Here is a 14722-nt window from a genome sequence, read left to right as displayed (position 1 = left end):
CTTTGATGTGGATATTCAGAGAAGCTCTGCTCGGCCTCATAAACACTAGAGATGAGATTTCTTCAATTTGTAACTTGGGTCAGTGCCATATGTCAGATCAATGAGAGAGAAAGAAACATACTAACGGCAACTAATTGTTATCCTTATCTTTTGATCTGTATCTATTGCTATAGATTATTGTATACTTAATGTATGATATATATAATTAATCTACAGCGAACCACTATGTCAATTAACATATAAATGCCTTCTATAAATAATGAATTAATTTGCATTTCTAGCTAATCAGCTCATTTGCATGTGTCTAGTTATCTTTAAGGGTGTTTCAATTTATGACGGAGTGTTACTGTCAGTGAAAACCTATTTGCATTTTAAATCTTTCACTGTGTGTTGAAAAAACAGTTTCTTCTGCTGCACCGGTCTCCCCCCTAAGAGGAAAGACATTTGTGCTGGTTTAGGGGGAATTCGCAGAAAAAGAATGTCACCTGAATAATTTACTTTTCCTTTTAATGGTATCAGAGCACATACTCACTTCTGATCTCATTTGAGCCACCGAAGCTCCTTTCCCATTGGCTGCAAGCGGCTCGTGGAATGCCTGTAAGTCCCCCCTTGATTGGCTGAGAGTTATTTATTTTCATCCAGTCAAAAACTCTTTAATTATTGATGGGAATGAAGCAAACTGGGATCTGATGATGAGATGTGAAAATAGGATGAGAACTGCAGAGGGATGGAGGGAGCATGTGAGTACAAAACAGGGGCGGTGGGGGAGTGTGGAGGGGCAGAGACGTGAGGTTGAAGCGAGATATGTAGAGGGGGAGGGGTGATAAGGTGGATGAGTACAAACAGTACTATCCTTCACTTGGATAGCAGCAGGAGCCATGAGATGTCTGTTGATTCATCTCCTTTTATGCGCTTGGTTCCCTTTCTCCGCCGAACCTTTTTAACCGAACAAAGGCAGACGGAGGGAGTGATTCAGAGTGACCAGACGCCCGAGACTCCCGGAACGGAGGGGGAGAAAGGTCACATGAAACAGGAGGCTCCGTGGAGACCACCGACCAGAACGAAATGTGTCGATGAACTGATGTACTCAGGCCTCCAGGGGTAGGAGGAGATGGAGGGAAAAATGAGTATTTGAAAAGAAAGAAAAAGAGAGAGTGGGTAGAGGCAGAGGTGTGTGTGTGTGTGTGTGTGCGTTTGTGTGTACGTGCATATTTGAAGGTGTGCGTGTGGGTGTAAATGTCTCAAGGCGTAATCATTACACGACAAAACAAAAATATACAAATGCGTGCGGCGAATGTCTGTGCACATATGCGCGTATACTGACTCCTTGCTTCAGTCTATGAATGGTAGTGGGGGAGGCGGTCGGCACAGACCCTCTGGATCCTCTCCATGCACTAATGGGTGTTCACCTGGTGTGGATTCCGGCAAAGCGTTTCCAGCATTGCACTGTTGGTAATTAACAGAAGCAAGCAGTGGAAAGCAGCACCTGTTACAGCCTGACTGACTGAGGCCCTGAGCTCTGGGCTCTGGGCTGTGTCTTCCACTGCTCCTCTCTAATAATCAGACCACCACCAATGCCTGTCCCTCCTCTGGGACCTCACAGCATGAATGTATGCACTTGTGAGTTTGTGTGATTAACTGTGTCATTCAAAACAAGGAAATGGAGGCAGATTAAAAAGAGGCGAGGACAAAAGAAGGAGAGATTCCACAATAATTACAGTAATAATGTTGGTTCTGCACATAGCTTGAGGCTGTCTGTCTTGTTCTGAGCATTATTTGCAGTAAATATGCGTTCTAGTGGCAAACATTTACCTGTGCCTGTTTCTAGACAGCTGCTCAATGAACAAATGCACAGGCTGCCATGTGATGATTTAACCATTATAGTGCTGGAGACTCGATTTTACCCTCCTACTGTCAACGTGTCTATTTCTGCTTATTCATACTTATTTATAAACAACAGGAATTCAACAGGATTGAATTGTTTAAAATGTAGATACAAATGAGTACATCAGGGTTTTAGCATTAAATTGAGATTTTGCAGGACAAGATGGCTGGGTGTGTGTGTTTGCATGTGCGGAGACTTTTATTTCTCCTCAATTATTCCTGAGCAGCTATGAAGGCTACTACTGTGCTGTATGTGGGACAGTGTCAGTGTGCTTTCATGTATGCGGGTGTGTGTGTGGGCTGCATATGTGTGTTTGACAAAGGTAGACATAGAGAGGAAGCGAGAGAGGAAGTGAGTGACAGCCATGTTTTAGAATTGGGGCATGTCAGCCAGGCCTGCTGTGTCAGTATCTCCTGATGCCCACTCTGCCCATCCTAAAGCTGGATAACCTTGGCAGGCAGATTGGGGTCACTACTATCAAATTAGATACATCACTCACACACACAGAGACACACACAGTTGCACAACACAAATCACTTGGACATGTGCATTTGGAAAAGGTAGACATGTTTGCATCCACATAAACAGGCAGAGACCCACTCGCTGTGCTCTTGTGATGCACAACAAAATCATGTGGATAACTCCAGACAGGAATATAGGGTAGAACGTAGGAAATTACACTTTCTAAAGATGGAGTTTGGTTGAATTGCTAAAATCACTCTAAATTGCCCACTCTACTGCCCAGAATGCACTGTGTTGATAAAAGTCCCGATACACTCATCCAAGGTTTGATTCATGTTCACTCACATTAAAGGCTAGCAGCATACGCTCAGGAAGCGCTTACGAATGCAAATTGCTCCGTGCTCGTGTGTGGGTCATTTACATGCTAGTGTAACACTCTTAAATGTGGAGTGTTGCCAATAAACAGCACTATCAAGCTTTCGTGAAAGAAAACCACACCCTGAAAACAAAAGTTAACCTGAAAATTCATCAAACATTGATGTTTTCAAAGGGATATTAGGGATTTGGTAGCTTTTGCCAAATAAAAAAGGCTGCTAAGACTTGGATCCAGAGCATCCTAAAAAAATTGATCAATGAGCAATAACCCAAATGCAGTGAAAGGGATGTCAAATCCCAGTATGTAGATGTAAAGAGGATGAAGCACATAATGTACCTTTCTTTAGCCACGTTTTTAGCAGCATTGGAGAGTTTAAATACAAAACACAACAACTCAGCACTCCAACTCGCACAGCACAGCCAGCCACCCAACTCGCTTCATGGTCGCACCACTTCATACATTTCACCATGAACTAGAGAAAAAAATAGTCATTGCCAACAAAGATGAGGCAAAGAATGATGGATTTGTTTGAACTGTTCAAAAGTAAAATATACGTCTTAGTTCTGTAGTCTGTTGGATCTTCCTGACTCCAACAAGCTTCACTTTAGCTAAATCCATGCCAGTTTAAAGAGTGGATCTCTAAAATGGCAAAGTCGAAGATGTGACAGAATAATTAGTTGATGGTGCCACTGACACAAAAGATGGATACTTCCATTGTATGGGTCTCAGCAATGAGATGAAAAGAAAGTCAACCTATTTTTAAATGTCACTGTCTCTTTTTGTTCTGAATCCCTGCTCCACTTTGTGCCACAGATCTAAACTGGGTCAACATCACATGTGGCGCCCCGGTGGGCTCTTCTGTGTGCATATGTGTGTGCGTGAACATGCGTGTGAATGCTTCAAGTCATGATCATGTACGTCTTACCATACACTTACACCAACACTTGGGAGTGGGTGTCTACAGTTTGCCTTGAGTGAATCCCGAAGGTTTGCTAAACAATTATGAATTAGTTTTTTCCACAAGTAATTATTGTCTATCTTCCCCAATTAGGAATGAGCGTGCATTATCTGCAAATTGTTTAAGTCTGTTGTGGTGCTCATTATTAGACAGGGAGCTGTGGATAGGCTGGTGTGTAACAGGATTGTGCGTTTGTGTAAGTGCATAGAAAATTTGCCTGTGATGCATCTTTGTTGTGTATCAGTAGTGTGTTTGTACAAAGCGTATGCTTGACTATGGTGTACTGCGTTGCAACAGTGAGGCGGGGGTTGCCCCGCTGGAGCTTTCAGATTAATAGACACTGATAATAACACACAACTCACAGCGCTTCTGTCCTTAATGAAGATGGATCTAGCCGGGCCAGGCAGTGCACAGGCACTCAGGGTGGCAATCTGCCAGTCACAGCCAAGTGACATCTGGGAACAGCTCAATGCAAAGGGCGGGAGGGAGCAAGATTCACTAGAGAGTACAATTTCATAACATTATCATGTTATATCATAATCCATTGTTGGTGGCTCACAAGATTAATGTCAGGGCCGGCAGTTATCACTCTTGTTGTTTAGACTTAATGGTCACAGTGAATTATTCATTTCCTCCTATTGATTTGCAACGCAACTCATGCCGACAAAGTTGACAGCGCAGGTTGACTGATATGGAGTATATCTAATTTGACTGTTAGGTTGGGAAGCAGGGTGACAGAAATAAAGTAGAAAGCACAAGAGGAAAAGTCAAAATCCAGGAACAAGCTAAAGTTATATCCCACAGTGCAGACACAGATGTGGAACAAACTGTGCTAATCAACTTTGTTAGTCTTCTAGGTGTTTTAATTAGCAGATTTCTTTGCATTTATATAATAAAATTGAGGCCTGTCATCGTTGCAAAATTACACTTTTCAGAATGAATTCATGTATCATTTTTCTGCTGGTTAGCGATTGGTTAAGAAGTGACTGCCAAATTGGGTCAGAGGTTCCATCCCTGTAAGATATTAGAGCCCATTAGAGCGAGGCTGCAGCCAGTGTTTGTTTGAGAAGACAGGTAGGTGCTGAGGTCACTTCCTCTGGCAGCTGTAGCGGGCATCACAGGGCAAGCATTGATGGGTGGTGGCATTGCCTCCTGTTGCATCAGTAATAATGAACAGTGACAAGCTCTGCGCCGCCACAATAGATCACAGGGCACACTGGAGACACTGAAGACCAGGCCGGGGAGCATGCTCTCTCTGCTGTGTGGTGTCAGCTCTGACGAACAGACTGACTGGTTGGCTGTCTGGCTAGGGGCAGACTCACTCATCTCACTCATTCATGGATGCAGCAGCGCTGTTAGCACACTCAGATACTCGTGCACTCTGATTAGCATGTAATACTGTCACTCAGGAATATCGGGCTCTTATTGGCTGCTTTATAGACAGTGAGGATTTTTTTTTATTCTTATGAGAACTACTAGTGTTTCGGAAATATATAATAGTTAAAGTGTAGACTCTAGAGATGAGGAGGTGTGTGGGTTGGGGTTTGTGGAGAGCTGCAGCCGAGGGCGGTTGCTGAAGCAGGAGAAAGTGGTACAGGAGTGTCTATTGAATAAAGTGAGAAGGGCTCTCTCTCTCTCCTCCTTCCCTTTGCCTTTACCTCTTTGACAGCCACACTAGCACTGTTTGATATCCCTCCGCTGTGTTCTGCAGCGCTACAGATTCCCTTGTCTCATTTACATTCCCTTAAAGCACACTTCCATTAAAGTCTCTCCCTGTTTTTTTGTCTCTTCCCTCTTTCCTTCTGTTTCTTCAAATAGGTCTTTTTTTCCCTGGGTTGCTGTTTTGGAAGGAGCCTTATTCCCTGTTGACTACACAGCCTATCCCCGCTCTCCCTGAGTCAGTAATCAAACACATTGGCCCTAATACACAGGCCATTACAAGAGCTCTGATGTTCCATCTGCACACAGTCGGCACAATGGTGTCATTATATAAACAGCCCTGCTGTTGCAGCCAGCGAGATATTACCACACCAGAGCTCCAGCCTTAACTGACCTACCCTAGTAAATAGAGAAGTGTTGGGATGATCTGACCTGAATGTGCTTGTATCACTGCTAGCTTAACAACATTATCCATCGTCCATGAATGCTGTAGTGTTAACATTACAGCAGGCTATCAGTTCTCACTATGATGGAGATAGTGTGGGCTGTTGAGCATCAATGCAAATGTAATAGAATCAGGTTGTTTTGAAGGAATGATATCTAATGCTATTATGTTGTCTTTGCTAGCGATAGCCTCACCAAAAAGGATTATGGAGATTAGTGATAGGCCCAACTGGAAGATAACAATGAAGGGGGTGGGAGGGCAGCGGTTTATACAAGCTGTATCATATTTCTTATGCAGTGACATGGATTCAATCTTGTTTTGGCAGCTGCCAAGAGTAGAGATGGGATGGTTTGTACAGAATTGTGTTTAAGTTAAGTTTCTGGAGTTATTTTAAAGTCTAGGGTTGTAGGATACTAAACACTGACATGCATAGTTTCCTGTTATTTTGAATTTTATAGATAATGGTGTCGGATTGTGCAGGCCTAGCCCTTGATGTCACTTTAGCACAGTGATTGAAGCAGACTCTTTCTCATTATCAGAGTGATCTGATTCAGTGCGCTCTGCTAATGGGGGATTTTGAAACACACAGTGCAAGTGGAAGTGTGTCCAAATCATCACTTTGGCTAATTTGAATAATTATTGAATTAAAGTCGACTGTCATACCTCAGCATCCTGCAGGGCAGGTTTGACAGTAAAAACACAGCCTCCCACTCGGCAAAGCTCGATCACAGATGGTGATGGCAATGATATTTCATGGTATGTCTGTTACGTTTCAGAAGGAAAGGTAGGATAATTATATTCACTTTGGTGAGTGATTAGTTTTATGGTGGCGAAGAAGTAATTAATGAATTCTATCTCATCCTCATTTATTGTTACACTTCCTTGTATTGCTCCCTGTTGCCTAACTCAAGAGTGTACAAAGCAGTATCGAGTGTGACAAAGCTTTAGCACCGATGAGTCAGAGGGAGAATTACTTAAAGGCCCCCAGGCAAAGCATACGTTTTTGTCATTCTCTGCAGTCTCATCAAACTCGGATAATGCTACATGGCTAGCCTTCACTGAGTCTAATGATCCTTTTCTCTGAACTAAATAGCCTGACCGCTGAGTAAAACAATGGAGTTGTTTTCAATTTATTCCAATTTAAATGGAAGTTTGTTTAAACAAAATTTTTACTTGATTGCAAATATTTAATGCCACAGTTTGCATCATTCTCTGATTTATAAGTGAGATGTGATTGCCATTCATTTGCACGCTAGACTGTGTTGGTTGCTAGGAGGCAATCATTTCCTTCATAGCAAGAGCGTTGCTACTGAACCAACTATTTGTTGTTGAAGCATCTGAGGCATAAACATCAATCCTAATAGCATGGGAATTGCTGGTGCTTCATCTGAAGATGCAAAGACTTCTTTTTGCATGAAGCAACTGACCGTCATAATTTATGACTGTCAAATCCTTAAATCAATCACAAGTGTTTTCCCAACTGAATACATCTGTGTGTTTGTGTTTTCCTGCTCCCTGCTCCCCCCCCCCCCCCCCCCGCCCCCCCCCCCCAGATGTCCTGCATGATTTGCATTTGTTCATGCAACATACCTCATCTTTGAATGTATTGAAATGCTAATTAAGATGTTAGCAGTTACCGTAGCGCTTTATCTGCACAAAGCATATTTGGCGAGCTCTCAGTTGGAAATTTACTTTTAAAAACTGTAGTGTTACTCCAATCTGCAATGTTGATCTATAGCCTTTTGACCACAGGCTGTCCAGTCAAACACACACACACACACACACATACACTGCAATGACTCACTTATCATACTCTCACCTTGATATCAGATTTCCCTCAGTGGGGGGAGAACAGGAGAGAGAAAACCTGAAGCTGTATCAGCCCTGAGAGTTGCACCAGCTTTTCTAATTATGCAGTAAAAACTGTCTACGTAAACTCTTTGTTCCCCTTCTTTGTGATTCTGGCCCGGTAATGTTCCTAAATGCCTCTTTCTTCTGTACAGAAAGGGGTAAACGTGAATGGTTCTCATGACAGAAACACACAGCCTTTAACTGTACCCCCTACCCCGAATAAAAAGGACTTGTGACACCCTGTTCTTGATGAGCATGTCTGCTAAAGCAAACAGACCCTAATGATCATGGTGATTATCGTAATGATCCAATAGAAGTGGATAATGAGGTTATTTGCTTTAGATCAAAGCAGCCTGTAAATTAATAGCTGAAAAAACAGAGGGTAGCATTTGAAACCAAATGACAGAGCTGTGTAACTCCGCCGCCGCTCCGTTTAGACAGCCGTCTTTCTTTGTGTTGATACAACTGACTGTCATTTGCACTGCCTCCCACTTTCTCCCGTACTCCTCACCCTCCTAACCTTTCCACCAGTGCAGTGAAATTGCTGTCCATTCTCCCATTTTGTGGGCTCTGGTCTCATAGGGATATGATGTTTTCCGCTCTATTAGAAGAGAAACAGTGATGATAATAATGGTGGATGTGATCAGTGCAAAAGGTCAGCCTCTGGCCTGGGGCGCGTAACATCCTCCAAGTAGGGAGAGCACGGAGGGCGAAGACACCCATCTCACACCCTCCAAAGACTCCTAACCTTCTTTCACCCAGAGGAAGACTGACTCATAGACACAGGCAGAAGAAATACTTTCTCCTTTGCCATTACATCCTGCTTTCTTACTATTCCTTTGCTGTTCTCACTTGGCTATTTTCAGCAGTTTCCCCTCCCACTCTCTTATTTATTCTCGTTATACAGAAAGTCACCCTTCCTTACTCTGTTTGTTCCTTACTTCCTTTGCTCCTTCTGTTCCTTGTTTGTTAGTAACTCAGGATGCTTTCTTTGTCAGTTGCTTCCTCTCTTTTTCTGTTCCTTCGTTCCCTCCTTTGTTCTGTTATTTCTTTGTTTCTTCCTTCCTTCATTTTGTTTCTTCCTTCCTTCATTTCGACCTCCCATCCTTCATTCCTTCTATCCTCCCTTCCTACCATATTAGAATTGAGTGTTGTCTAATGTTTCTGCTTCTTTTTTGTCACACAAAAAAATCAATTTATCCACCCTGCACTTTTCTCTCCTCCCTCCCTCCCTCAATCCACAACTTGCCCTCCTTCCCTGTTTTCTTTCTCTGGCCCTCCTCATCTTCTGAGACCACAGGAGAGCTATTGTTGAAAAGTACAGACAGAACAGTCAAAGGAAACAAGAGGAAAGACAGATTTTTCTTATTAAAACTACAAAAGTTGGAGAAAAAAACCAATGCCTGTCACTGCACAGGAGGGGATCACTTTTTGACCATTAATAATACAGTGAGATCGAGGGGGGGGAGAAAAGAGGGAGCGGGAGAGAAAAGGCCGTGAGAGAGAGAGAGAAAGAGAGAGAGAGAGAGAGAGAGACCAAGGCTTATACAGTACCACATCACATGTCTGTTGCTATTTGTTTACAGCTTTTCTGCTCTTTCTTTATCTCTCCTGCTCTCCCTCTGAGCGTGTCCTTTTCTCTCAGCTGCTGGTCATAGAGGGTGGTCACAAACAAACTCAAATTAAGGCCCAGGCTGCACTAGTGCAGAGGTTGTGTGTGTGTATGTGTGTGTGTGTTGTGCGTATAATAGAAATAAATGCTGGAATAAAAAACTTCTGCTGCGGATGTGCTTCATACTTCTGCTTTCATTCTCTCTTCCTCCTCACTGTTTTTTCTCCCCTTCTAGCTCTCTCTCTCTCTCTGTCTTGCTTGTACTCTACAGCATCCAACTCACTAATCCACACAGCGACACCCAGGCAGGTCGGTTGCTGTGGGCTGGGCGTTGCCACTGGGGAGGCGGGTAAATATCAGAGAAGGTCAGGGAGAGGAGGGGCTGGAGAGGTGGGGTGGAAGCCAAATTAGTGATGATGAAGAGAGGGGGTGAAGCCAACCAGTCACTCATGACCTGCCGTCTTGGCTGCCAGGAAAAGAAAGCTTTGCCATGCCTGCATGGCCCTACATACTAAGATGAAAAGATTACAAAAAATGGAATTCAAATACCGTATTTCCTCAAATAAAAGATGGTAGAATTAAAAGCCGGATCTCCGATAATGGCTGGGGGCGTGGTCAACACGAACAAATAAAGACTAGCCCCAAAAACAGGCCAAAGAAAAAACAAGGGTGGATAAAATCCTAGTGCCTGTTTTAGTTCAGTTAAGCATAAATAGTAGTTACCTGGATGTAACTTCAGTTCTATGAGTACATGCGTAGCCCTCTAGCCGACCATCACAGAGAGGGGAGGGGGACGGAGGAGACGTGATATATTTTAAATTTGGGGATTACAATGTATATTTTAATAATGATGATGGAGCAACACTACATGAGCATGGGTAACCAGGGTAACCACAGTAATGTGGCTAAACCAGCGAGCATACATCCATGAGCATGCTACCTACATGCTACAGCTAAGTGTTGCACTACCAAAATGTAGAACTCAAGCACTTGAATTATTGTTTGGAGTAGGTGGATTACCGGTAATGCAGTAACCAAAATTTAACAGAGCAAACAGAAGCAGATCAGAAAACAAGGACGCTTCATACTAAAATATGAGCAAATATACTTATCAAATATAGGGTATTAGAAATAAAGGCCTCTCTCTAATATAAGCCCTCTTCCAATGAAGGCCAAGTACCCTCTGCAGTTGAGGTAAATAAATGCCCCGAACCCCCCAAACCCCCAAACTAGTGCATATGTGCCTCCCTGCATAAGTTGCTATGATCAATCAACAACCCTATCACCAGAATAAGTTTTGGCATGGTACATTTCTTCAAACCACGGATACGTTGCATCTCTACGTTTCAATCTCTACATTTCAATGTTGATTGCATTTTAAGCTTTTTTGCGTGTCATTTAACGCCGCATTAAATGGCTGTTATCAGTTGAATAATTATGTTTTATGATGTGACACCGCTGTGGTTAAGGTCTAGTTAGGTTTAGGCACATGAACCATTTGGTTAGGGTTAGGAAAAGATCATGGTTTGGGTTAAAATACCCGGTTCTGTCACCAGAAAAACGGCTGCAAATGTCCTGATGTCTCATTAAAAATACCCAGTTTTGTTTTTGAATTTTATTGTCCTTAACAATTGTTTCTGCTGCTTTGATGCTTTTGCAACTTTGTGCCATGCACTTAACTTACTAGCCAATCACCCAACCCGCCTTCTCCTAACATGAAAGTCGGCTCATATAGATGTCTAATCTTAACTAGGCGACTTGGCTGCAATCAAATAAAGGGGGTAGAGGGTAGAGAGATCAAAAAAATTCCACTCAACCGCCCCCCCCCCCCCTCCATCACCAACCAAAAAGAACAACTTGCAGACACAATCACACACACGGATACAGACAGTCTCAGCAAGTGCTCTCAGTCCCTGGAGAGGTAGAGCAGGCTTTACTGTCAAAAAATCAGAGCTAAAGTTCCAGATTGTGATTTATTTCATTAGGCAAATGAGATGTGCAAGCCCTACGGCACTGCTTACTGAGTCACCGCTATTCACTGTCACACACACACACACACACACACACACACACACACACACACACACACGCACGCACACACACATGCGCATACACACACACACACACACACACACACACACACACACACACACACACACACACACACACAAAAAGTACATGTATTTTTCACATGTTGAATATAGCTCGGTTAACAGCCCCAAAACATATGTAGCATGTCTGATTCAATCAAGCGTTCAAACACTGTAGAGTGATGAGCTGGTGGTGGCAACAGCTGTTGCCATGCCATGCTGCACAAAATGGCCTCAGATCTCCCTGTCTGATCATTCTACCTGACCACCACAGGGGGAGCCTCTCTCCTCTCCTCTCCTCTCCTTTCCTCTCCTCTCCTCTACTCTCTATCTCCGTCTCCTCTCTTACACTGTTTAGTATGCTATACCAGTTGTGAGCCACTGAGTTTTGAGTTATTATCACATATTCCAGTGATAAATGCAGAATAAATTAGTCAACACTGTCTAATTCAAACGCCACACTGAGAGGGGGTAGGAATAAAAAACAAAACATTAAAATAATTCCTGTTTATGGACATACAGTTACTTACAAATATTTATGAAGCACTTACTTACCTGTCTGTTATTTCTCTACCTCTTTGCCTGCAGGATCACCCTCAGGGAGGGTGTAAGTTGAGGAAGTGCCGTCCCACTCACCTGTGCCTGCTGACCGCCTCTACACTTTAGCCCCGCCCCTCGCCCTGGCCCCCGGTCAGCCTCCAACATGGCTGTTGCAGTCTGGATCGTCTTCACCTGTGCAGTGGCTTTCAGTAACATTACTCCATCCTCGCAAGGTATGTAATAAATATTAATATTGTATGGTATTTTAAATAATAAAATACTGTAAAAATCCACTGTCTATACACAGCACATACAATATGTATAATTTTACATTGCATCACTGATTCTGCCTGTAATGTTGCTCGTAAGCTCTTGTCGGTTTTGCTGTGCCCTGTAACTGCCCTGATCAGGTTATTGCAAATGAGGATGTAATATTTATACCTCAACTACGTGATGAAGTTTGTAAGTATATTGACTTACTGACCAGGCGAGAAACGCTGCACTTGATTAACCAGACTGTCTCCACAGGAGACAGAGAGAGAGAGAGAGGGAATGTGTGAGTGAGGTGGAGAGTGTATGTGTGAATGTCAATAAAATTTCTTGTCATCTCGATGTTAGTTGGAGCGTGGCAACAGTATAAGGGGGAATCCGTGCATGTAATGTTGCCATATGTGTGACCTTCTTGAATATGCCATGTACCATAAGATATTTCATTTTTTTGTTTGTGTGTATTTGTGTGTGTGTGTGTGTGTGTGCTAGCTGTTGTTCGCCTAGCAGCAGGTGACCTGGTTGGGCTGAAGTGATGCTGGAGGGGTTGTATGTGTGTGTGTGTGTGTGTGTGTGTGTGTGTGTGTTGGAAGATGTGTAGGAGGGAGGGTGCAGGGATTGCGAAGGGGAGGCCGAGGGCCGAGGAGGGAAAGGAGGGGCTGTTGGGTGTCCTGCTAGTGGCCTGCCACACAGACAGCAGCACACCATCTGCTGTATGCTCTCAGTCAGCTCTGTGCCAACGAGCCGCTGGGTGATGGACAGCTAGGACGAGGTGGAGGAGGAGCACAGAGGAGAGGCACGGTCGCCACAGGGAGGTGCTGGTGATGAAGCAGGAGAAGTTGAAAAACTGAGGGAGGGAAGGAGGGAGGGAGGGTAAAATTAAAATGTGTTCGTGTTTGCCTGTGTCAGCACTGGTTTTAGCATTCCCTCTGTGTAAGCTCTGATTGGCCAGGTGCGGTTCTAATTTGAGTAGGTGCTGTTTTTTTTTCCATCTTAATTTGGATGCTTTTGTAACATTGGATTTGTGTAGCGTACGTTCTGTTCCATCGGACACATTTGGCCTCTGGCGTTGTGTTGCTTTGTGTCTCTGTGTGTGTGTGGGTGTGGGTGTGTGGGTGTGGGTGTGTGTATTTGGGTGAGAATGAGCCTCCAACTATCTGTGTGACCTGGCACTTGGGGAGTATTAATAATGCATTAATAATCAATTGACTGTTATCTGTATTCAGCCCCAAAGCACATGATGAAATTAAGAAAACCTTTTTTTTTCTAATGGAATCAGGCACACAGTCACGCACCTAGATACATGCTCATGCACACCGGCATCATTTTAGTGCTCATAATTTTGGCAACCAAGTGTTGGCTTAAATGTTTTTCTCTCTATTATTGTATGACCAGAGGAGCAGGAGAGAAAAAGAAAAGAACAAGGGAGATAGAGTACAAAGGAAGAGGGCAGTTTTGATGTGATGAGAGCTGCTGAAATCACTCTCAGGCTAATCAGAGCTCATTTGGAAACCTGCAGGATCATCACACATGGCTTCACAGTCTAATGTGTACCCCTGCTCCTCCTCGGTGTCCAGACTAATCTGCCATGCTTTAACCTCACTCTACTCCTGGCTGCACATCCTAATATTTACCCCTAACACTCACACATTTATTCTCCTCTGGAACCAGCTTTTTAACTCAAATGTTCCTCACCAGCATGAGCTAAGTACACATACTACTTCCCTGCTCTGCCCCACAAACCTCACTCATCTCACACGGTGAATATTTATCCTGTTAAATCACTCTGCAGCTTTCTATTTCTCTATGAGATTCAGTGGCTGTAAGAAACACAGTCTATATTTTCATCAGTGAATACAAACTCATACTAACCGAGGCAAAGGACCCCCACACCCGTCCATCCTGGCAGGCTCCCAGACAGACTGACATGCGTACCCTGACAAACAGAATGTCCCGCTGATTCCACAGAATGCTCGAGAATGTACAACCCTTCATATGCAGTGCTGTTGCTCTGAAAGCCCATTAGGCTTGCTTAATGTGGCAGGCATTGCAGGCAGCTGCGCTGTACGTGATGAAACCCTGACACAGAGCTTTCATTTAGCACAGTGCAAGCATCGGTGTGTGTGTGTGTGTGTGTCTGTGTGTGTGTATTTATGTGCACCAGTGGTGGCAGCAAGACCATAATAAGGTTATTTGTAGGTCCTTTCAGCTTATAATGCATGTGTCGTGTGTGTATTTGCAAACACGCACATACAGTACTGTATATGCATGTGTGTACAGTATGTCCATGAGTGATGTGTATGTGCCAGAGTCTGTGTGGGTTTTTGTGTTTACATGAGTGTGTTCACATGTCCAGATGGGGGTGTGTGTGTGAGAACATTCGTGAGTGTGTGTGTGTGTGCCACTCATATCAGGATTCCAGTGCCAGCTGACTGGTGGAATCTGTTCTCATCTCCCCTGTATTTAAGCCTTTGCTCTCAAATCAGTCGCGTGGAAAGGCCCCTGGTCCTTTAGTGCACACGCAGACATTTTTATCTGTCTTCCCCTTCTCTCCCTTGCTTTTTTCTTCTGTGCCTT

At 43.7% G+C, this 14722-nt stretch overlaps 1 protein-coding gene across 1 annotated transcript in view; it reads left to right on the top strand.

Moving 5' to 3' along the window:
* The window catches only part of adgrl1a (adhesion G protein-coupled receptor L1a), a 66498-nt gene that overhangs the window by 3240 nt on the left and 48536 nt on the right, over positions 1–14722 (top strand). The window contains exon 2 of the mRNA XM_042393497.1: positions 11927–12111. Within this exon, the coding sequence (XP_042249431.1) occupies positions 12042–12111 (70 nt within the window). The 5' untranslated portion in view covers positions 11927–12041. The remainder of the gene's footprint in view (positions 1–11926; positions 12112–14722) is intronic.

Source organism: Thunnus maccoyii, chromosome 18 (genome assembly GCF_910596095.1).
Source record: "Thunnus maccoyii chromosome 18, fThuMac1.1, whole genome shotgun sequence".
NCBI lineage: Eukaryota > Metazoa > Chordata > Actinopteri > Scombriformes > Scombridae > Thunnus > Thunnus maccoyii.
This window is presented reverse-complemented; position numbering and strand designations above follow the sequence as displayed.